The sequence below is a fragment of the Ahaetulla prasina genome, chromosome 2, assembly GCF_028640845.1.
Source record: "Ahaetulla prasina isolate Xishuangbanna chromosome 2, ASM2864084v1, whole genome shotgun sequence".
NCBI lineage: Eukaryota > Metazoa > Chordata > Lepidosauria > Squamata > Colubridae > Ahaetulla > Ahaetulla prasina.
Window position 1 is genome coordinate 135,502,266 of NC_080540.1, and position 20,993 is coordinate 135,523,258.

The 20,993-nt window shown below is 40.5% G+C and overlaps 1 protein-coding gene across 1 annotated transcript in view; it reads right to left on the reverse strand.

Annotated features, from left to right (window-relative positions):
• Window positions 1-17,794, reverse strand: part of RBFOX3 (RNA binding fox-1 homolog 3) — a 68,054-nt gene extending 50,260 nt beyond the window's left edge. The window contains exon 1 of the mRNA XM_058167190.1: window positions 17,473-17,794. Coding sequence (XP_058023173.1) covers window positions 17,473-17,574 — 102 coding nt within the window. The 5' untranslated portion in view covers window positions 17,575-17,794. The remainder of the gene's footprint in view (window positions 1-17,472) is intronic.
• Between the last annotated feature and the right edge of the window lie 3,199 nt (window positions 17,795-20,993).

Sequence of the window (20,993 nt, forward strand, 5' to 3'; positions counted from 1 at the left end):
CCACGACCCGGGCCCCACCCATGGAGACGGCACATCCAAAATATAGATTTGTATTTGAAATGATTCGCTGGATTGCTCCTTTTTCATTCAAGGCAATAAAATTAATCATTTAAAATATAATCCCGAGAGATATTTCATTATTTGAGGTCTTCCCTTATGCATTCTCATTTATCAGGCCATTGATTTCAATAGATAAAAACAAGAGAGAAAAGAATTATGTTGACATAGGATGCAATGAGGAGAAAAACAGAGGGCTGGCTGGCTGATGAAATGTACATTCTGTGGTTGAGCTTTCGTCTTAAAAGCACCCTGATTCTGCCACTTTTGCTCTAAACCCCAAAGTGTGTGTGTGTGTGTGTGTGTGTGTGTGTGTGGGCGCGCGCACACACACACACAGACAAACACACACTTAATTTTATTAGAGATTAGTTAGAGAAAATAAAAATTATGGATATAAAAAATAAAAGACAGAAAATGTAGAAAAGAAAAAAAGATTAAAAAGTAACTTCCTCCTTCATCACAACCAATGTTAGTAATGTAGCACCGTCTCTTAAAATACAAGTGCTCTCTTCTTCCCATCTCCCCATCTCTCAGCTACAAACAAAATCCAAAAGCCTCATCATTCTTACCTTATCAGCAAAAGTTCATCAAGAATTACCAGCGATTACTATATATTTATTTTAATCTGGAACAAATAAGCCAACTCTATATTCTTCCCCTTTGCTTTTAACAATCCTGGTTTTCAATCCCTTCAAATAATGTCCTAGAACACGGGTGTCAAACTCAATCACATCACAAGCTGGATCATGACATATTGCGATCTTTTTTGCTTCTATGGAGCTGGGGTGGGTGTGGCCTACATGTGACATATCCGGCCCATGGGCTGCCAGTTTCACTGGCCTGTTCTAGAACTTGATTTCTTTTTATTTTTTCTTTGCCCCTTCAAAACGTATCTGATCTCTTTGTACATCCAGTAAAAAAAAAAGTTATCCAAATCACTCTTCTGGTTTGATATTTGTAAGTCTTTTTTAAGTATTAAGACACCAACCAGTTTTTTTTGTTATGTCCAGTATATCACCTTTTCCCATATTGTTCTTGTAATTTGTTATACTTAAATCCATACTCAATCTTATTTAGTTTAGCTTATTCTTCTGAGATATCATTAACACACCATCTATTTATGGTGTCAGATATTCTTAAAATCCTTAAAATTAATTCCTGAATCCATTGTTTAAAAATATTCTTCAAAATTTCCACTGTTAAAGTAACTAAATCTTCTAGTTCCGTCCAATGTCTAACTTTCATAGTCCCTTCCTATTATGTTGGGTTTTTTCCCCAAATAATCCAAACAATGACAGTTTCCCATGGGAAAGATTTTTATAATTTCAAATATTTTATTCCAAATCCATCTGGACCTTTAGTCCACTTTTAACTTTCCAAAATCAACACTTGTCTAAACACTCTTTTGCTGTTTATTCTAAGAAGTCATATTTTTCTAGTCCTTTAAGTGGTATCCAAAGCTAAGGAGAAGGAAACCCACATAGTGAATGCGAGTAAAACTTTCCATTCTGAAGGTTTTTAATATTTAAAAGCAGTAAAGAGTAATTCCAAAGATGCTTATTAAGGGATGGGTTTCCGATAAGCCTTTTTTGTCCATAAAAGTTGTGTTATGACTATGAACTTAAATGGAATCCCTTGACTCCCAGCCACTTGACTCATAAGCTCACCACAAAAACCTCAATTTCTGCGGTCTACTCACAAGAAGCACGTGGCCACCAATCTCCACCATAAACTGGAGTGCCCGTAGCCACCAATCTCCACTATAAACTCTATCTTGCTTCATCAGGGATATATAGCTTGCCATGGCCTCATTAAAGTTCTCTTGAATCCAAAATGCATTGGACATTGCAGGTTTTGTTTTTTTTAATATTCTGAGCAAACTAATTTCTCCAGTCCTTCTGCATATTAATCTTTACCAATATGAAAAGACGAGAAGCAGCACTGCAAATATTACAAATCCTGGTTTCAACCATCCTAAAATATTATCCACCATAGCTCATGGGAAAGGCCTGGATCAAAGTCCTCACCAGATATGCTAGAACGGTGGCCCCCAGGGGCACCAGGGACCAGTTCCATGGAGGGAGGTATTTCCGTGGCCCAGAGAGGGTGTGGTTTCAGAAGCTGCCTGCATCCCGTGGATGGGGCTTCATTTGTTTGCACAGCCCCATTTCAGGCATGCCGTGGCCAGTCCACGGACCGGGAGTTGGGGACTCCTGTGCTAGAGTTCACATTGACATTAAATGTCAGTTGGAGAGAAGTCTACTGTCAAGAGAAAGAAAGCAACATGAAGCAGAGCATGGAGCTGTAATGGCACAGCTAGGCAGTTGTAGGTCCAGCTTAATTTCTGTATGAGACTTCCATGGAGGAATCAGGTGTTCCTCCTAGTTCCCACACATTGTGGTTGCATCAGCGGAGAAAGTGGGGGGGAGAAAGAGGGTGCACAAGGCCACAGCCTCTCTGATCCATCACCCTGGCAGCACTGATTGGAAAGGAGAGGGGATCGATACAGAGCGAGAAGGTGTCGGCGTCAGGTATTCGTGGCTGTCAGGGGCTCTGAATGGTCTGATGAGGGCTGGGAATGTGCTCTGGCTTTGCTAGGCAGGAAAATGCTGAAGTGGCCACTTGGAAGGAAGGGGTGGGCGATTAATAGAACGAGATTATAGCTGTAGAGCATTGGCAGTGAGGGGGAGTACCGAGCATGGGCTGAAGAAACTCTATCAGCTCTTTATCTGTGGAAGTAGAAGCTCAAACTAATAAGGGTTGGGATGATCCCAGGCCAGAAGTCTCTCTCCTCCTGCATTTATTGCATGGTTTTTATGGGGCCGTGAAATAGAAGTATCCAACTGTATTTAGTCAAAGGAGTTGCGAAGGACACAACTTTTCCAAAAGCCATAATTAATAAAAAGTGCACACTCATCTCTCTCCCCCTCCCCCTCCCAATACATCAAATGAAACACCTAAAAAAGGAGGATGGGTGCCTCACCATTTTGGTATAAAACCACACATAGTCTTACAAAAAACCATCTCAGTTTAGCTCGTAGATTCACTGTTAACCAGCAAACAGTTACACTTGGTTTATATTACACACCAGAGACTAGGATGCCTTGGGAGTTCCACCCACTGCTAAAAACAATTAGGATTGCTTTTGAGGTTGCAGGTGATAAAGCTCATTGTGTGTCTCTTGGCTGAGGAGCGAGTCTAGCTTTGCTGATTAACATACTGAGGTTTTTGGCATCTATCTATTTATTTGTTCTTTGCTGAAAGAAAATAGGGCTTTGTTTGAAAAAAAAAAAAAAAACCACCCCAAAATTACTTTTGTGATGGAGTAAATGCGAAGCAGCACAACTTCTGCTTCAGCGCTGCCAAACCATTCTTTAAAACTACTCTGAGAAAATTAAGTATATTTAGACAGGTAGCAATTTCCAGAGTGGCTCCACTATTCTAAAAAAAGTACCTCCACTCTGTTTTCTTTATTTATGTTTGAAGAACATGCATAAAGGAACAGCCAGAAACTGGGGCACTTGTAAATGTTGGAAAGATTCAGGAAATATTGACAAGGCTTCCACAAAGGTTATGGCCTGGAGAACTTTGTGAAGGGCTAAACTCAAAAAAGAGTTTTCAGATGGAGAAACTGTGTTAGCAAATGAAAAGCACTGCACGTGGTCCTCAATTTACAACAGTTCATTTAGTGACCGTTCAAAGTTACAGCAGCGCTGAAAAAAGTGACCATTATGACCATTTTTTCACACTTATGACCGTTGCAGTATCCCCACGATCACATGATAAAAATTCAGATGATAAAAATACTGACTCGTATTTATGACGGTTGCAGAATCCTGGGATCACCTTGTGTGACGTTCTGACAGGTAAAATCAGCGGGGAAATCAGATACACTTAACGAGTGTGTTACTAGCTTAATAATGGTAGTTGTTCATTTAACAACTGTTACAAGAAAGGTCATAAAATGGGGCAAAACTCACTTAGTCTCCCTTAGCAACAGAAACGTTAGGCTCAATTGTAGTCATAAGTCAAGGACTATCTGTATACAGCTATCCTCTTTAATACATCAGAAGTGGTGGGAATATAAGAAGTTCTGAACTTATTCCCATTAAATTTCATGCATATGAACACTACTAGTCCCACTTGGAAGTGGCCATCATTTCAACTCCATTTGGAAGCAACCATTTCTCACACAATGCCTGATACAACTTCCTCAAACAAGATATGCAAGTGGGGACTAATGGCTGGATGAGTTGGAACATACACATGTAGAAAGAAAAACTGCAAAGCCATGGGAAACTGCAGCCGCAGCAGCTGATAAGCACCTAGTTTAGTCAGATGCAGCGAAGATATTGCAATACTGTATATATCTGGTTGGAATTTCTGAGTTTCATTTACAAGCTAATTAGTATAATTAACTCTAATTAACTCCTCAAAACATGCAGGTCCCCAAACGATTTGCCGTCTCATTCCATGTCTTCCTATCACTTGCCTTTCTAGACTTACCAGACCAACCCTCCAGAGATTGTTGGACTCCAATTCCCATCAACTCTAACCATCGCGGCCAGTGGGAAGAATATTAGAAACTGTAGTTCTGCATGAACTGGAGGGACACAAATTTCCCACCCCATGCATCTTGCCTCCGATTCTCAAAGTTGGAGGGATGGTGAGAATTGCTAGAGAAGCTCTGTGCCCACTACTCTCCCAATGCAAGGGGTTTAGCCAGAGGATTCATTGATGGATGAACTTGTATTTTTTAACCATCTGGTTTTTCTTACTGTCTGGCTCCCACTTTCCAAGGATCCCATTTTCCAGCTCTCTTTTTGGTTTTGGGACTCTTAGCCCTAAATATGCTTCAGGCCTCTATGTCTAGGGAGGCAGGGCCATTGAAACTTAGTGAAATAGCCTGTATAGTTGATGGCGTATTAGGATTATACTGGAGGGCAAGGCATAGAGAGACACAATTTCATTTTTGTTATGGTTTAATGAAAAAGTACTCATCAATATGTTAATTGTGAGTTCATTTTAACAACTCTAAACACTGTTCTCCAGAATGGGACATTTTAGTTGCTCCTAAGATTACCCACTTGTGTTTGATGCTCATTACTAGAACAATCAGACATATAACCCGGGTGCAATTTAAAGTGCAAAAGGACTTCCCCCTGCACACATACTGTACAAAGTACCAGATCTGATTGACCAATGCCATTGTTGCTAAAAAGTTTATATGCAAGTAGCCTAATTACAATTTGGGTAATTAAAACATCCATTGTTTAATCTGTAAAGGCAAGTTATAATTACTGGAGCTGCTCATTGAGGGACTGCACTTACTCTGGTTCTGATTAAATTTTTCAGGACTGGGCTGACCACTGGTCAAATTGAGACTTTGGCTTCAGGCAGCTGATTTTTCTGAGAATAACAAAAGGGTAGAAAACTGTCAGATATATAATTTACTAGTGCTGTCTTTTTTCTTTTCCTTTTTCTTTAATGCCAGAATATGTTTCTGGATTTGAGATGGACAGAAGGATTGTTTCCTACTTTGCCTTGGGCAGCAAATGTCTTGGGCAAGCAGTTTGTACTCTGATGTAAGTATGAAAAATATAGTTTAATTAGTGAACATCACACTTCCTTCATCTTGTGAATCAATCAACCATGCAGATGTTTTGGAATTGAAATAGTTTTTAAAAATTGATTCAGTCAGTTTAAAGGATGATTATAATCTAAACAGATTTCAATGACAAATAACCGTCTGTATACACCATGAGTGACATAGCAGCAAAATTGTCTTCGAGTCCTACAAAACATGTTGCATAAATATTACACGATTTCATTAATTACTATTGAGTAGCGGAGGCATCAGATGCTGGATGTCCCAAGCTCCTAGCCAGAATCTTGGTTGGGAAAGGGCGTTGAAATCCAGACATTGAAGACTAGTGTCATGTTAAGTATTTATGCTGGCCCTGCAGTAGGAAAAAGGGATTAGCCCCTTTTCACTGCTTTAAAAAAAAACCCCTAAAAGGCAGCTGAAGATAACACCAAAGAATGTCCCATAGATTTTCATATCTTGTGCCAGCACCTGACAATTAAAAAGTTAGGCAAAGTCCAAAGCCAGACAAGGCAATGGAAGCAGCACTTTGAAAGTAATGAGAATGAACAGAGAGGAGGCAGCGGTGAAAAATGAAACAGGGAACAAATTCCGATCCTGGAGATTTGGAACATTTTATTGGTGCAGCATACTAAATCAAGAAATAATTGCTCCTCTGCCCGTCTGCTCAAACCTGATCTGGTCAACTTCATAGCTTCTTTTCTATCCCTCTCTTGGAGCTGGGCATATATACCTTCTCTACCTTATCTCAATTTATCTGAGGTTCCAACAAGACCCCCCTAATTAATTAATTCTTCTTTTTCTTATGGTTTTCTAAACATCACTCTGATCATTGGAGCCACTCCCCGGATTTGCTCCCCAGACTGTCTTCTCTGCCAGGGATTGCCTCATTGTTTGAAGCTGATCCCTTAGGGCCAGAGATTACATCCTGGCAGGATCTGCTCCAAGATCATCCAGAGGCTTGGACTAGAACCTGCTGATTCAGTGCAAATTCCATCAGTAATGGATGTTCATCTCAGATACAGCAAGAAGGTGGCTCAATTCTGGCAGAAGCTCTCTAGAGACGGAGGAGCCAGGAGCCAGCTGGAATTATCTGAGTAAGTGAGACACCTGGCAAAGAAGAGTCCAGGCTAGGACATAACCGGGAGGGGTACTTCCAAGTGAACTGGGACTTTCCTCTGGGCTACACTGGCATCGTTTTTCTGTTGCATTTTGCCAGATGTCCAATTTCCTGAATTTGTTATGACGACTTTCTTTCCAGAAATCTTGCAAAAGTGAGACAAACTTTTTATGACGCCAGACATTCAGCCAAAATGACTGTACACGTAGTCCTTGACTTAACAACAACAAACATTTGTTTAGAGACTGTTTGAAGTTACAACGGTAATGAAATAAACGACCTATGGCCGTTTTTCACACTTGCCACCATTGCAGCATCCCCATGATCACGTGATCAAAATTCAGATGCTGGCAACCGGTTCATACCAGTATTTATGATGGTTGCAGTATCATGTGATCACTTTTGCAGCCTTCTGACCAGTAAAATCAATGGGGAAGCCAGATTCACTTAACAACCGTGTTACTAATTTAATAGCTACAGTGATTCACTTAACAACTGTGGCAAGAAAGGCTGCAAAATGGGGCAATGGTCTCTTAACAACTGTCTCGCTTGGCAACAGAAATTTTGGGCTCAATTATAGTCGTGGGTGGAGAATTACCTGTATAGAAGAGAGTCTAAGGACTAGGACTGTGTCATCTAACCAACCTCACCAAATAGGCACCTTGGATTTATAAACAGCAAATTCCCATTCCTAATGTTTACAGTGAATGGCACAAACAGTTTCTCAAAACCAACCAAGTTCATGAGGGTTTTAGTTTAATGAGTAAAGAAAGGGACATCTGCATAGCACAATCCTTCCCTCAAACTCGTTGTCTACAAATACAAGTGTTATCTTTCCTTTACCTCTGCTAGCCTAGTCTGTCAAAATGTTTGCACTGTTTTCCTGTCTACGGCAGATTTTTTTTTCTACTCACAGAATTTTAATGTAGGATTCTAAACCCTGCAGCTCAATTAAAATTAAAGAGAAAAAAAGAACTTTTATTATACGCAAATTTTTGTTTTCTCTCCCAGTGTGCGAGATGTGGCCAAACATATCATGCTTCAAGATCTGAACTCGACTATCGTGGGTCATCAAAACCCACTGAACATCTCAGTAGGAAGCACAAAGTTCACACAAACACAGAAATGATACAAATACTTGGTAGATTATGAAATGATATACTTGTTCTGCGGACACAGAACTCGGATATGTTAACAAAGGATCAATAATAGTTTTGAATGTATACAAAATGCATTTTCCCCAAGGACTATATTCAAAAGCTGGGGTGAGGTCATCAAGTAAGGATTCCAGATATCAATGTTTTCTAAAATGAGAGGAGCTAAACTCAGAACTACCCTGAATCATATTGTGGGCAAACTTTATGCCAGATGTACATGCCCCAATACTGAGAAAAATTCAATTTTTTCCATTATTTTAAATAATAATTTTTATTAAAGTTTAAAAATATAAAGATAAAAACCTAACGTAAACTAAGAAAAAGATAAAAAAGGAAAGGAAAAATAAAAAGTACAGAGGAAAAAAAGGGTAGGAGGGAAAAATAAGGGAAAAATAAATTTCTTTCCCCTGCATCAAGACAAGTTCGAGCCATTTCAGTAACTAATCACCTGCTGTAATAATTCAAAGATCTGTTCATACCATATCTCATGTTATTAACAAATAATAAAAATTAGATTATGTTCATATACTTGAACTCTTTTCACAATAAGACACATATATCTGGTAACAATGTTAAATATTAAGATTAGATGTCATTACTAATATTAAATAGCACATTAATTCATTAAATAGGTAGCTGGTATACATATTTACCTCTAATCTTCTTCACACATGAAAAAAATACAAAACCTTTTACAAAAAATAATTTAGGGAAAAGTTGACTTCACAACTAAAGTGATGGGCTGCATCTTTCATTGTTTGGGACAAGTAATTCAAGAGAGCTGGCTTACAGCTGTGGATGTGGCTTAAATGAAGAAAAGAGTTGGACTGAGATAAACAGAAATAGTTACAGGAGAAAGCAGGCTGAGCTGGAAGGGAGAGTTAAATGTGTCATCAGTTTAGAGTCATTGTGTTACCACAAGAGACCCAAGTTCAGTGAATTCTGCTGATCCTTAGTTACAGCTAATTTAGCTTTGCTTGTTAGTTGACTAGATTTTTGTGTATAGGTAGCAATAATAAACTCTACTATACATAGAATTCAACAAATGCTCCCAGTTATTTGCATCTGACATTAGCAGACTTTCTCTGCTGAAGGTTTTATTTCAAAAACACAGATCTGCACAAAGAGAAACAAGCTAAGCCAATGCAAGCTCTGAAGGAATTCTGGCAAGCAGAACAGGTAATTCTCTATTTACAGTCACAATTGGGAGTGGAAAATTCAATGTTACATGGTGCAGTTGTTAAATGAGACATCATGTAACAACACTAAACTTTATCATCATTTTTGCCATCTCATTAAGCAAGACATCATACAATTGCAGCTTCCAATCTCCTGCAGGCTTCCCAATTGACTTGGCTTGTTGGAAGCTGGATGAGAAAGTCAAACATTGCGATATGTGACTGCAGAATGCTGCAACTGTCATAAGTACAAGCTGGTTGCCAAGTTCCTGGTCGCATTCATATGACTTCAGGATGCTCTAATGGTCATAAATGCAAGCCAATTGCCAGGCAATCAGATCACACTCATGTGACTGCGAGGATGTTACAACAGTCATAAAAATGAGAATTGGTTGTAAGTTACTTTTTTCAGTGTCATAACTTCCAATGGTAGCTAAACAAATGGATATAAGTTGAGGACTACTTATATCAGTAAGCTATTGCCCCTTTCTTGTCTAACCATATTAGAAGGACAGCAGGCTTCTCAGTAGAAGTACACATCAGTTCATGAACAAGAAATTTTATCTGCAATTTCAACCGTAAAACAACCTAGAAATATTATAAATTCCAGAAATAAAATCTGAGCCTTGTTGTGTCTCGTCCGATCTCACCACAGCCAGGGCCTTCTTATCTGCTTCCGAACACGGAGGAATGTCCTAGTATGCCTCCCGGCCCCAGCCCTGGCTCCGTGCCCAGACAGGCTGAAGAGGAGGAAATACCTCCAGCCCCCAGCTCTGGCTCCATGCCCAGGCAAATGGAGCAACTAGACCCCTCCCCCTCCTCCACAGCATGTGAGCCTGAGGGAGGTCAATTGCCAACAGCTGCCGACTGGAGTGACCCTCGCGTCAGAAGACTTGATAGGCAGAGGCAACAGAAGGAAGGGAGGGGCAGGCCTGGATAAGTGCTGAGTCATGGAGCCACACCCCATGGCCTATATAAAGGATCTGCTTTCTGGCATTCTCTGAGTCAGGCAAAGTCTAAACATATCTTGCTGAAGTCACTTTCTGGTCTCCTGCCTGCCCTGAGGACTTTGCTAGGACTTTGGCAGAGCTGCAGAGGCACGCCTGATTCGGATTTCCCTGACCCGGCCGTCAGCGGAGGAGTGGGACACGACAAGCCTGAATGTATCTGTCTTTTTCCAGTTGGGCTCCTTTAATAAATCCAATCAATTAATCAATCAATCAATCAATCAAGTCAGAAAAAGTGCTACTAGGCTCCTGGTTTTCTGACATTCCTTGATAATAACTCTGCTTTGGTTTAATAGTTCTTCTCTTATTCCTTTTATGCACCTTTTTCTTTCTTGTTCTTCTGAACTAGTATGACAAAACCATGAAGTCAAGAGAATTCAGTCAACTTTTAACGTTGGCTAAACTGGTGCCATTAGCTGCTCTGGGTTGCTCTAATGGCTGTGGTGCATCTTGGCAAATTTCTCTCCCCATCATATAATTTCAAACCAAGGAAGGTGGAATGTTTGTATGCACACACATGTTCACATGTTAAACCATTTATTAAACCACAGGATGTTTCTAGTTAAAAGAACATATCATCATCACCATCTGGGATCCAAGTCACTTTTATCCATTGTAGCAAATACTAGACGTGAATACAATGACTCCATAGATGCCAAAATGGAAGCTATAAAAATTAAGGTCCAGATAAAGTACTCACCAAATCTTTCAATTAAAGTTTGCTTATCACTGCTAGCAAAAGTATTGAATTTGGTCTATTATGCATAAAGTTCCCTGAGTTAAAATGAAAGCAGGGATTTTTTAAAAAAACCTCTACATCTATGTATTTACGCATGTTAAGTACGTGCTTAAAATGAGTACACATGAAAGTATATGAATTGATACACATACAGCACGTCCCGAATTAGTAAAACACTTGAATATCTATTTGTATAAGAGCTGTATTATAAAACAATGTGGAAAAATGTTGTTTGAGCAGGTGGGTTGCTGGGGGCGTGTATTTGCACATGCAGGAACCAAACAGCCTCAGTGGGGTGGCTGGATGTCAGGATATTACAAATTTCATCAACCTAAGAGCCACAGTTCAAGAGTTGCATTCCAAGTGGGTGCATGCAGGACGTATTTGGGGGAGGTGAAAGGATGAAATGGAGTCTGTAAAGTTTAAGGTGTATTTTAAGGATCTACTTAGTTTTTTTAAAAAATGGTAGCAGCAACGGGAGGTGGGGGGACCTGACACTCTAAGCCACGGGTGTCAAACTCATGGTGTCACATTGCCGTATCGCGACGTTTTTCCCTTTGTGGAGCTGTGGTGGGCATGGCCTGCACGTGATGCATCCAACCCGCGGGCCACCAGTTTGACACCCTGCTTTAGGCACCTAAAAAGTATGGCCCTATCTTCACTTTTCATACCTCTGCTTTAAGTGAATATATGCAAGCAAGGAAGATATAAATCTTATCCAATTAGTCTGATTAGAAGTATTTCTTATAATTAATACACACACATTTTTCATATAAGAAAAAAGTAATGTGGCATAAATAGATCAATACAGGTAGTCCTTGGTTACCGATGACTCATTCAGCAGCTGTTCAAAGTTACAGTGATGCTAAATAAAGAGATTTACAACTGGTTCTCAAACTTGCAGCCATCCCAGCAATCATGTGGTCACAATTTGGGCACCTTTGCAAACAGTGCATATTTACAATAGTTGCAGTTTTCCATGGTCATGTGATCGCCATTTGTTATCCACACAGCTAGCTTCCAAAAACAAACTCAATAGGAAAGCTAACAGGAAGTAGCAAGTTGTGGTCACATGGTATCTCACTTAACAATCATGGGTGTTGGCTTATTAAATGCAGTAGAAGTGAAATTGTAACACTAGTCATAGTCATGTGATGTTCTGCTTAATGACCATGTCACTTAGTGACAGAGTTGTTAGTCCTGGCTATGGTTGGTTAAATAAGAACTACCTGTAATTGCCAACTTCCATTTAATTTGGTCTTTATTTTTTGCTTTGCTTTGACTCTCCCCCTTAATTTACAACCTCTGTCCCCCCCTCTGCAGCTAAGATTAAATGAATTACTAATGCTGCTATATTAACCTGTCTTGATGTGTTTGTCTAAAACTCTATGTAAAACATTTCCTGTAGACTGTCTGGACCTAATATCCACCAGCTACTTCCAGGTTTAGGGCAGCAGAACAAAAAAGGATCCTAGCTAGGCTGAGACTATTAAAAATAAGGGGAAAAATATTGAAAGGGTTGAAGAGGCAGTTAATAAGACTAAATAACTAAGAAAGAATTACATCTTTAACAATGTGATTGGTGACGAAAGAATACCTATTCTCCAGGGATGTTTTTAGTTTGCTGACATCATTCTCCTACCTCCAAGTTCCTTTTAAGCTATAGTCTTTTTGAGTTCAAGAAGGCTCTATCCTTTTGGAAGCAAACTGTGCTTGTGCTTGCCCCAAACTTCATAGGATTCTTGCTGCCTTCAAACAACACATATCAGAGTGAGTAAATTTACAAGAAGTTTTGATTCTCTCTCCACAAACCAGCCCACATTAATACAGTCTGTCCAGTGCTGATTGCAGGATCCATTGAACACATAACCAGTTCAGCAAGATGATTCACAGTGGAGTGTAGCTTGAACTAACTGGTGCAAAAGAAAGCTGTTTGCAGCAGAAAATAAATAGCAATAGTAATACCACTTCGCAGGGCTTTACAGCCCTCTGTAAGTGGTTTACATAGTCAACATATTGCCCCCAACAATCTGGGTCCTCATTTAATCAACGTCTAATGACGATGAGATTTTTAAGCACCAAGCTACTGGACAGGAAGATTTTTAATTTTTAAGCACCAAGCTACTGGACAGGAAGAAGGTGATCTCTGTCAATTCTGCTGCACCAGGAAAAGCCTTTGGTGGCTTTGTAGCTTCTTTTTAATTTATCTTTGATTTAGGTCAGCCACAATGCTGTGGCTCAACCCTCAATGCAACCTGCACACACCTGATGTTCACCTCTTTCTTCTCCCCAACCTCTTCCCATCTGCAACCAAAAGAATTTCTTACTTGCCAGCTTCAATTGCCTATCATATCTATTGAGATCCACATACAGATCCAAATGCTAACCGGGGCAGCAGAACCTGGAGGGGCTGGGAAGATGACACCACAGTCTAGGCTCTTTGAGGCAGCTTTTGACACCAATCTTTGCAAATCATTATCTTCCAAATATTGGAGATTATAATGAAATATTAAAAAGTCCTACTCAACATGGGACAGTTTATGCACATGCATTTAATAAAACTCCAGCAAAGGGCAAACTTTGCCTTTTATATGGCTTCTGTCAACAGATAATCAGTTTCCAAATCAATGTGTCACCATGTGTGGAAGAAATTTTGAGTCCTCTTCATAGACTGAACTCTACTGTACTCTTTCATCCCCTTTGTTAAGACAGAATGTGTGTGAGAGTTTTGTGACTAGAATAGTAGCTGAATTTTACATGCAGACTTTGGAACAGCAACTCAAAATAGGATTTTGGAAAGAGCTAAATCTGCATTTTATCAGAAGGAAAGCACTTTTATTTTGAAGGCACACACACTTAAAGTAACTCAACATCTTGACAGAATCTGAAGCAACCTTCAGACTTCAGCTAGCATGTGGTAGGCATGTTAATCTCCCCATCTCCAAATTAAAAAAAATTACAATGCCTCTGCAATGGGATTCGGGTGACAGTGGATCACAGCATATTATGGGACAGACACATCTTAATACCTCACTATATAAGCGGTAAATTAATATTAAAGTAATTCAACTAAAACTCTGACATTCACTAGGGATGGAGCAAATCAAACTTAATGAAACAAACGTTCAAATTTTATTTGAACTGTGGTAAAATCCAATTTCAGCCCTACCATTTACTAAAAATGTTCCCTGCCAATAGTGTGGAAATTCACGTGAACAATTCAGCTTGTCATTGGACACACACAACAATAATTTTCAGCTTGCTCCAAGTATAAAGCCCCACATTTTCAATTTACTTCTAAACATCTAAAATATATACCCATCTTATATGTATAATTACAAACATCTATGGATAGGTATCCATTATAAAAGCATTCTAATTTATTTAACTCCACACATATTGCTTATCTATATGCAGAAATTTTTTTTACTATTTCCTAAACCTGTTTCTTAAAGCTTTAGTTTCTGAAACCCATTCTGAATTTGCCTGTAAATGCTATGTAAGATTATACTTTTGCTAACCAAAATCAATGCAATATTTTGGCTATGTACTCCCAAATGGCTCAGTTAAACTAATATCATATACAATATTACACACATCCATTTATATGCACATCAAGTGTCAAGCAATTAGCAAGGACTAATGAAGGAGACACTTATTTTTATGGTTTTTAATCTTGGAAGTTTAGAGGAGAAACTCTGAACAACGCATCTATAAGAGATAAAGGGTCACTAGAGATTGCACAACTGATCCTTTTACATTTAACATCTGTGAACATGTAATCAAATATTAAAAATGTGCAAAAATAATCCTATTATGACTGAATATATTAGCATCATCACTATTAAAACTGGGCCAAAATATTCAATTTTTAAACTTTTGAATGACGAATCTTTATTTTGCAAACAAGATAAATTAGTATGATAAAGGTATTGTGTTAGGCCAAGGATCCATTTAGCTAATATATATCCCCAGCTATTAAAAAATATTCTTTTTCTAAAAGGTGTTTACAAGAACAAAAATTAAATAAAAGTAACGGGAAGAAACAAACATATCCCTTTGGAGAGGCAGTGAAATGGCAGCTTCAATTTGCCATATCTGGCGGCTCCATTAAAATCTCGCAAAATTGCCTATTATCTAATTAATATAGGAATATGAGTGTGTGTGTGCATGTGCACACGTGCATGGCATCTGCACATTTTCTCGCCAAAGTCAAAAATCTTGAACTGGCTCTGGATTGTCATTTGAATGTCACCAAACTTCTGCTAATTAAGTAAGAGCTTGAGGTAAATTGAAACTGGACACTCTTGATATTTGACAAACATGTTGATGGGTCTAAATAATTTAGTTTTCATTATCAACTTTTCATAGCGTTCAGGTTTTTAACTTGGGTAAAAATTCCTTGGGCAGTAGAGATCACAGATATTTTGCTTATTATCGAATGTGTGGGTTTTTTCTCCCCCACCATAGGTACCAAGCCACAATTAAGGTTAACATTCAATCTTAAAGTTACTTTTGAATGCCCCAAAATGAACCAAGTCAGCGAGCCTACATTCAGTCTCCATGCCACATGCAGCAAGGCCTCAAAGGAATAAACCTGAATCAAAATGGTGGGGGACAGGACAGGAATAATTGTGTAACAAGCTGCAGCTTCCACATAGGCCTCTCCTTAAGCGCTTTGCATACAATACATAGTTTTTGCCAGTTATTTTTTTCTTGTTTTGAAATATTATTTAATGGTTTTTAAATTAATTTTTAATTAATTTGATAATGAATAAAAACTTGAGATGCAGATTGTTTCCTGCCCAGTGTAAAAGAAAATTCAGCCTGTTCTCCAAACAAAACAAACAACAAACAAACAAACAATCTCCCTAAAATTATATAACACCCCCCCCCTCCAATACACTTAATACCTACAAAGTGGGAGAGGTTTAGAAAGCAGAGGGTGGGGAAGTCAGATGAAAATAAGGAGGCTTGAGAAAAGCTAAGAAAATCAAGCTATTCAGTGAAGCTTCTCCTTCCCCTAAATTCCCCTGTGCTGATGTTTTGGGTTGTAACCACTCATTTAATGAACTTCCTTGCAATATTCCCTTGCCCGGTCTACAGGAAATGCAATATGCACCAGGCAAAACGTCCATGCAGCTTTCCTGAAGTCTTAGCTGGCTGAAGGGCTACGCAGTGCGACCAAAAGCAAAACCCCAAAGGATTCCCCTAACAGAATACCCTCCGTGTTTTAATCATATTAGTCTGTCTTCTAGTTCAAAGCAAGAGAGGCTTCCCTAGTATTCCCTTCAAGTATTCATAAATCCCTCATGCAGCTGACTGTGATATTTTTCTGAATGAGTCTTCATTTTCCCAGGGAATTCCATGCCTTAGCAAGAAGACACTGAAATTACAAAAAGCCTCTCATCCAAACTCGCATGCTTCCTCTGGAACAGGAGCCATTCAATTTCTGGCTCTCTGACTAACACCTACTAAGAAAAGAGAAAATCATGATTCAGAGAATTCCCCTTCTCCAGATTGCTGAGAGGAAAAAGCAGCCGCGTTACTCTGCAAACTTAAGGAAGTCCTAGGTGTGAATTATCTTCTCCTTCCGTTCAAAGGTTTGAAGCATTAAAGCAAAAGATTATAACCTTCTTTCTTTTATTTAAGATTTTAGAACAAGCTGGGACTGCCCTTCTACCCCAAAGGTGGCTGGCCACGTCAACTACTTAGTGCCAATGGTTAGGAAGCTATGAATTTTTAAAAACTCCTTTGAGCTCAAATGGAAGGGTTAGCACAGCTGGGAGACTGGGATTTCCGATGCTGCAAAGAGACTTTTGAAGCAACGGCTTCCATTCCTCTGGAGATCCCAGGCGAGAAACATGTGCGGCTCCTTGATCACAGTGCCAAAGTGAAAGAAAGTGCCATTGCCCTGCTGGTGAGGGTGCTGTGGGCATCACAAGCCCCCCTCCCCTTGAGAGAAGTTAAGGAACTAGACTCACATTGCAGCGAGGTGCTTCAGCTAAGGGGAGACACGCCTGGCAAAGCCAAAGCTGGCTGGAAATTGGGTTGCAGCACTTTGGAGGGCCAAGCTGAGACAGACAGATCTATCTTTGAAATTACTTCACATGTATACATACAAAACAGCCACATTCAGGCCACCCTGGAAGCATAAAATTTGACTGCAACAAAAAGGCAACTGAAAGACAGCAAGAAGAGCGAGATAGCCCATCGGAAGCCCACATGCATCTGCTGGCAGAAATCAGGCTTTAAACACATTCGAAATGGGGTTTTACTGGTAACACAAACAGGTACACTCCACATATACAACACAGCCACCTATTTATCTTAATGGGGGGGGGAGAGGTAAAGTTGAACAGTGCTGCACCCCCCCCCCTTACAAGCTCAGAGAAGTGTCATCTCCTTGATCTTGAGCTCACTGCCAAGTCAGCCCTACCGCAGCCAGACAGCGCACAGGTGTTACCCTGGAGCCCATCTTCAACCTGTGAGCAAGGTAGACCTGCCTTTGGGGAGCCGGGGGTAGGGGCGACGGGAAGCCCTGATCTTTTAGCCCTGGGGGGAGGCCAACCACGTGTGAACAGGAGGCACAAAGAGGCGACTTACCTGCTGGAGGTAGAGGAAGGCTGGGGGGCAAGGGAGAGAGTGCGGGAGCAAGGCTGAGTTGGAGACCAGGAGGCAGCCTGAGTTAGCCATCGAGCAGAGCATGGGTCGCCAGCAAACCCAGGAGCGGCGATGTTGGCAGCTCCTTCTGCTTCTTCTCTTCACAGTACTTGCTTTTTCTCCGTTTTCGCCCCCCTTTGGCAGCTCCCTCGTGTGGAGCTATTTAAGAGGGCTCCATGAGAGGAGCTGCCTTCTGTGTCCTCGGCTCAAACAGCGAAGGAGCAGCGTGCCGGCTGAGAGTCGGTGCCATTAGACGAAGCGGCTGAACGAGCGCATGGTCTGCAAAGGGTGTGTGTGTGTGTGTGTGTGTGTGTGCGTATGCGCGCGTGGGGGTAGGGGGAAGAAAGAGAGGGTGGAGAGGCGGGGGGAGTCCCCTGTGCATTCAGATATCAAACAGCTCGCTAGGAAACCAAGAAAATCCGGAACAGCTGAGCCTGCACTTAACCCCTCACCTGCTGCAGCTCAGCTTCTTGCCCTGCGATAAATAGGCCACTAAGCAAGCTTCGCTTCGCTTCGCCAATACAGTAAGGGTGGGGTACCTAGCTCAGCCTTGCTGCCTACTCAGGCATCACCCCAGAGAAAGTGGCCAAGATGTTCGGAGCACTTCCAGAGATATAATGACCCAGGGCGGCATACTGACTTCTAAAAGCTTGTTTCTTCCTTTTTCGACCTCTCTCCCAATCCCTGGGGACTGAAACCAGCAAGGCCAAGGCAGCTGAAGAAAGTTAAGACTTGTACCGGTCAAGAGACATGAGAAAGAAAGGCAAGTATATAGTGTGGCCGAATGAGATTTCAAAGGTGGGGTGGGGAGAAATCTCTTTGGCTTGTGAGTCTGGATAAAATAGAAAATTCAAGACGACTTCACATTTCCTTTTCCTTGAAAAGAGAACCAGGATCTGTTTAAGAATGTGATCTTATCAAAGGAAATAGAAAAGGCAGAGATATTCTGTAACATAGTTCAGGGCTCTGCCTGTATCAAACTCAACGGTACAGGCTCTCCACCTGACACAAGTTGAATCCAGAATGCTTGTCACAGACAGCATCTTCCATCTCACAAGGCTCCTGATGCTGTAATGTAATGTACAATGGAAGCTGCCAGAACCATCTTTTTTTGATGCAAGTTCTGTTGGGCAGCGATCTTGTACTTTTGGATCTGCAGCAAAATGCAAAGCTTCAGCATACACGTTGTACAGTAATGGAAGATTCTAATCTTCCCCTAGTAGCAGTCGTCCTTTTGGTGAAGTTTCCAATTATTTCCGACTTTATATCTTTCTTGCCCAACAGTTAACATTTAGCCAGATAATGAAATTCTTTGTAGTGAGAGTTCTATCCAAGTTTTGTGCTCTCATTCAGCCCGCTTCTCATAAATTCCACATTTAAATAGGAATTTAAATACATCTGCATTAAAAAAAAATCAGTAATACCATTTGCCATTTGACAGGGTTTTTACAGACTACCGACACACCACCCCGAAATTGCAAATAAATATCTATTTTCTTGGACCATTTTTTTTAATCGTGCCTTTATAGTTGCACACCTATTACTAGTGAATTCAATTCAGCCCGCTTCTCATAAATTCCACATTTAAATAGGAATTTAAATACATCTGCATTAAAAAAAAATCAGTAATACCATTTGCCATTTGACAGGGTTTTTACAGACTACCGACACACCACCCCGAAATTGCAAATAAATATCTATTTTCTTGGACCATTTTTTTAAATCGTGCCTTTATAGTTGCACACCTATTACTAGTGAATTCAATTCTGAGAAATTCCTGCTGTGAAATCTTTGGTATTGATCAGCGCCTTCACAGTAAATTTCAGAAGGGTTGTTTCAATAGGAAAGGATAGAAAAATAAATCACATGAAAGTTATAAGCGAGGGTATCCTTAGACCAGACACTGAGGTTTCTTACCCTTTCAAAAGCTGATAAACAGAATCAGTTCTTTTAACCTATTTGCTTAGGAGCTGCAGTTATTTCAATTATGTAATAAAAAGATTCTATCCAGGATAATGGATCCATAGCCATCATCATACCTGTTATATCAGTATATTGGCAAATGGAACATAACCCACAGCTTGCTAATATTGACACAAAAACCCACCAAATCTAAATAATATAGCTTGAGTTATAAAAAATAGTTCAACAAAACAAGGATGTATATCATATTCTTTTACAAATACCCAGGTTCACACACTCTGTGGAGGCTCCAGAAAAAGAAAACTCCGCAGCAGCTAGGAAAATCAGTTGTAAGGCCTGGTTATATAGCTAATAGCCTGTTTCTCAAGGGCACGTTGAAGCCTTGCTCCATGGAATTCTGCAGGCTTTAGGAAAACTGGGGATGCCTCAGCATTTAGCTGACCTTTGGTGATCTCAGAAACTAAGCAGGACTAGTTTAGACTTGGATGAGAGACTGCTTGGGAATCCCAGAGCAATAGCCTAGTCTGAGAAGGAAAAAAAACTAATAATCCCAGAAGAAGCCAATAGCAAATTACTACTGTGACGCTGCCAGAAACCTCTGCATGGATGCAGCCACCAGGAGTAAACTCAACTTAAAGGAGTCTGAAAAATGATCCATTTTTTAGACCCGCCTGTAAAGCCCACTTGGGGCTTCAGCTTAAGGCCGATTCTCTGCAGGGCCCAGTTTAAATCTTCCGGCCAGCTGCAAAGCCACCTGTATCCAGCTTCCTTGTGCAGCATAAACGTGAATCCAGTATTCAGTTCAGCCAGAACGTGGGGTACGCGGCAATTGGGCTGCCTTCCAAGGCTCCAGGCAGAATCCTCCCTGCCAGGCAGAGATGCTTCTAAGTGAGTTTTATTAGGTGATTCTTCCTGCTGCAGCAGCCATCTGAAAAATGCAGAGTATAAAATTGGGGACTTAAATTATTTTCAGATCTGATTCACATACAGATGCACAATCCATACTCTGACTGAGGAAGGATGGCTTTGTTTCATCTTTTCGCTGAACCACAGAGTCCTGAGAAAACACGATCCTTTCCTTAGAGGGCTCATTCTAAGCCCTACAGATACTAGCAAAAATACATTGGGCGGCTTTTGAACAAACTGGGTGTAGGGACTTAACAGATTTAACGAAGCAATAGAAGCTGCTGTGAGCTTCAGCATCTTCCCAACATTGAGGACAATTAAGCAGTGGATCAGCTTCCCTTCAGAAGTTTTGGGTGCTCCATCCCTGGAAGTTTTTAAGAAGAGACTGGACAGGGACCATTGTCTGAAATGGTATAGGTCTAGGATCTCCTGCTTGAGCAAGGGGCTGGACTAGAAGACCTCCAAGGTCCCTTCCAGCTATATTCTGATTCCCAGGAAATGATGCAAAATAGCAGCTATTCAGGAGAGAGGCCCCAGGCTCCTGAGCAGCATCCATGGTCAGGGAATAGAAGACAATCAGAGATTTATGGATGTCGACTGGATTCTCTTGGTGAAAAGGATCTATGGCAAGAGCC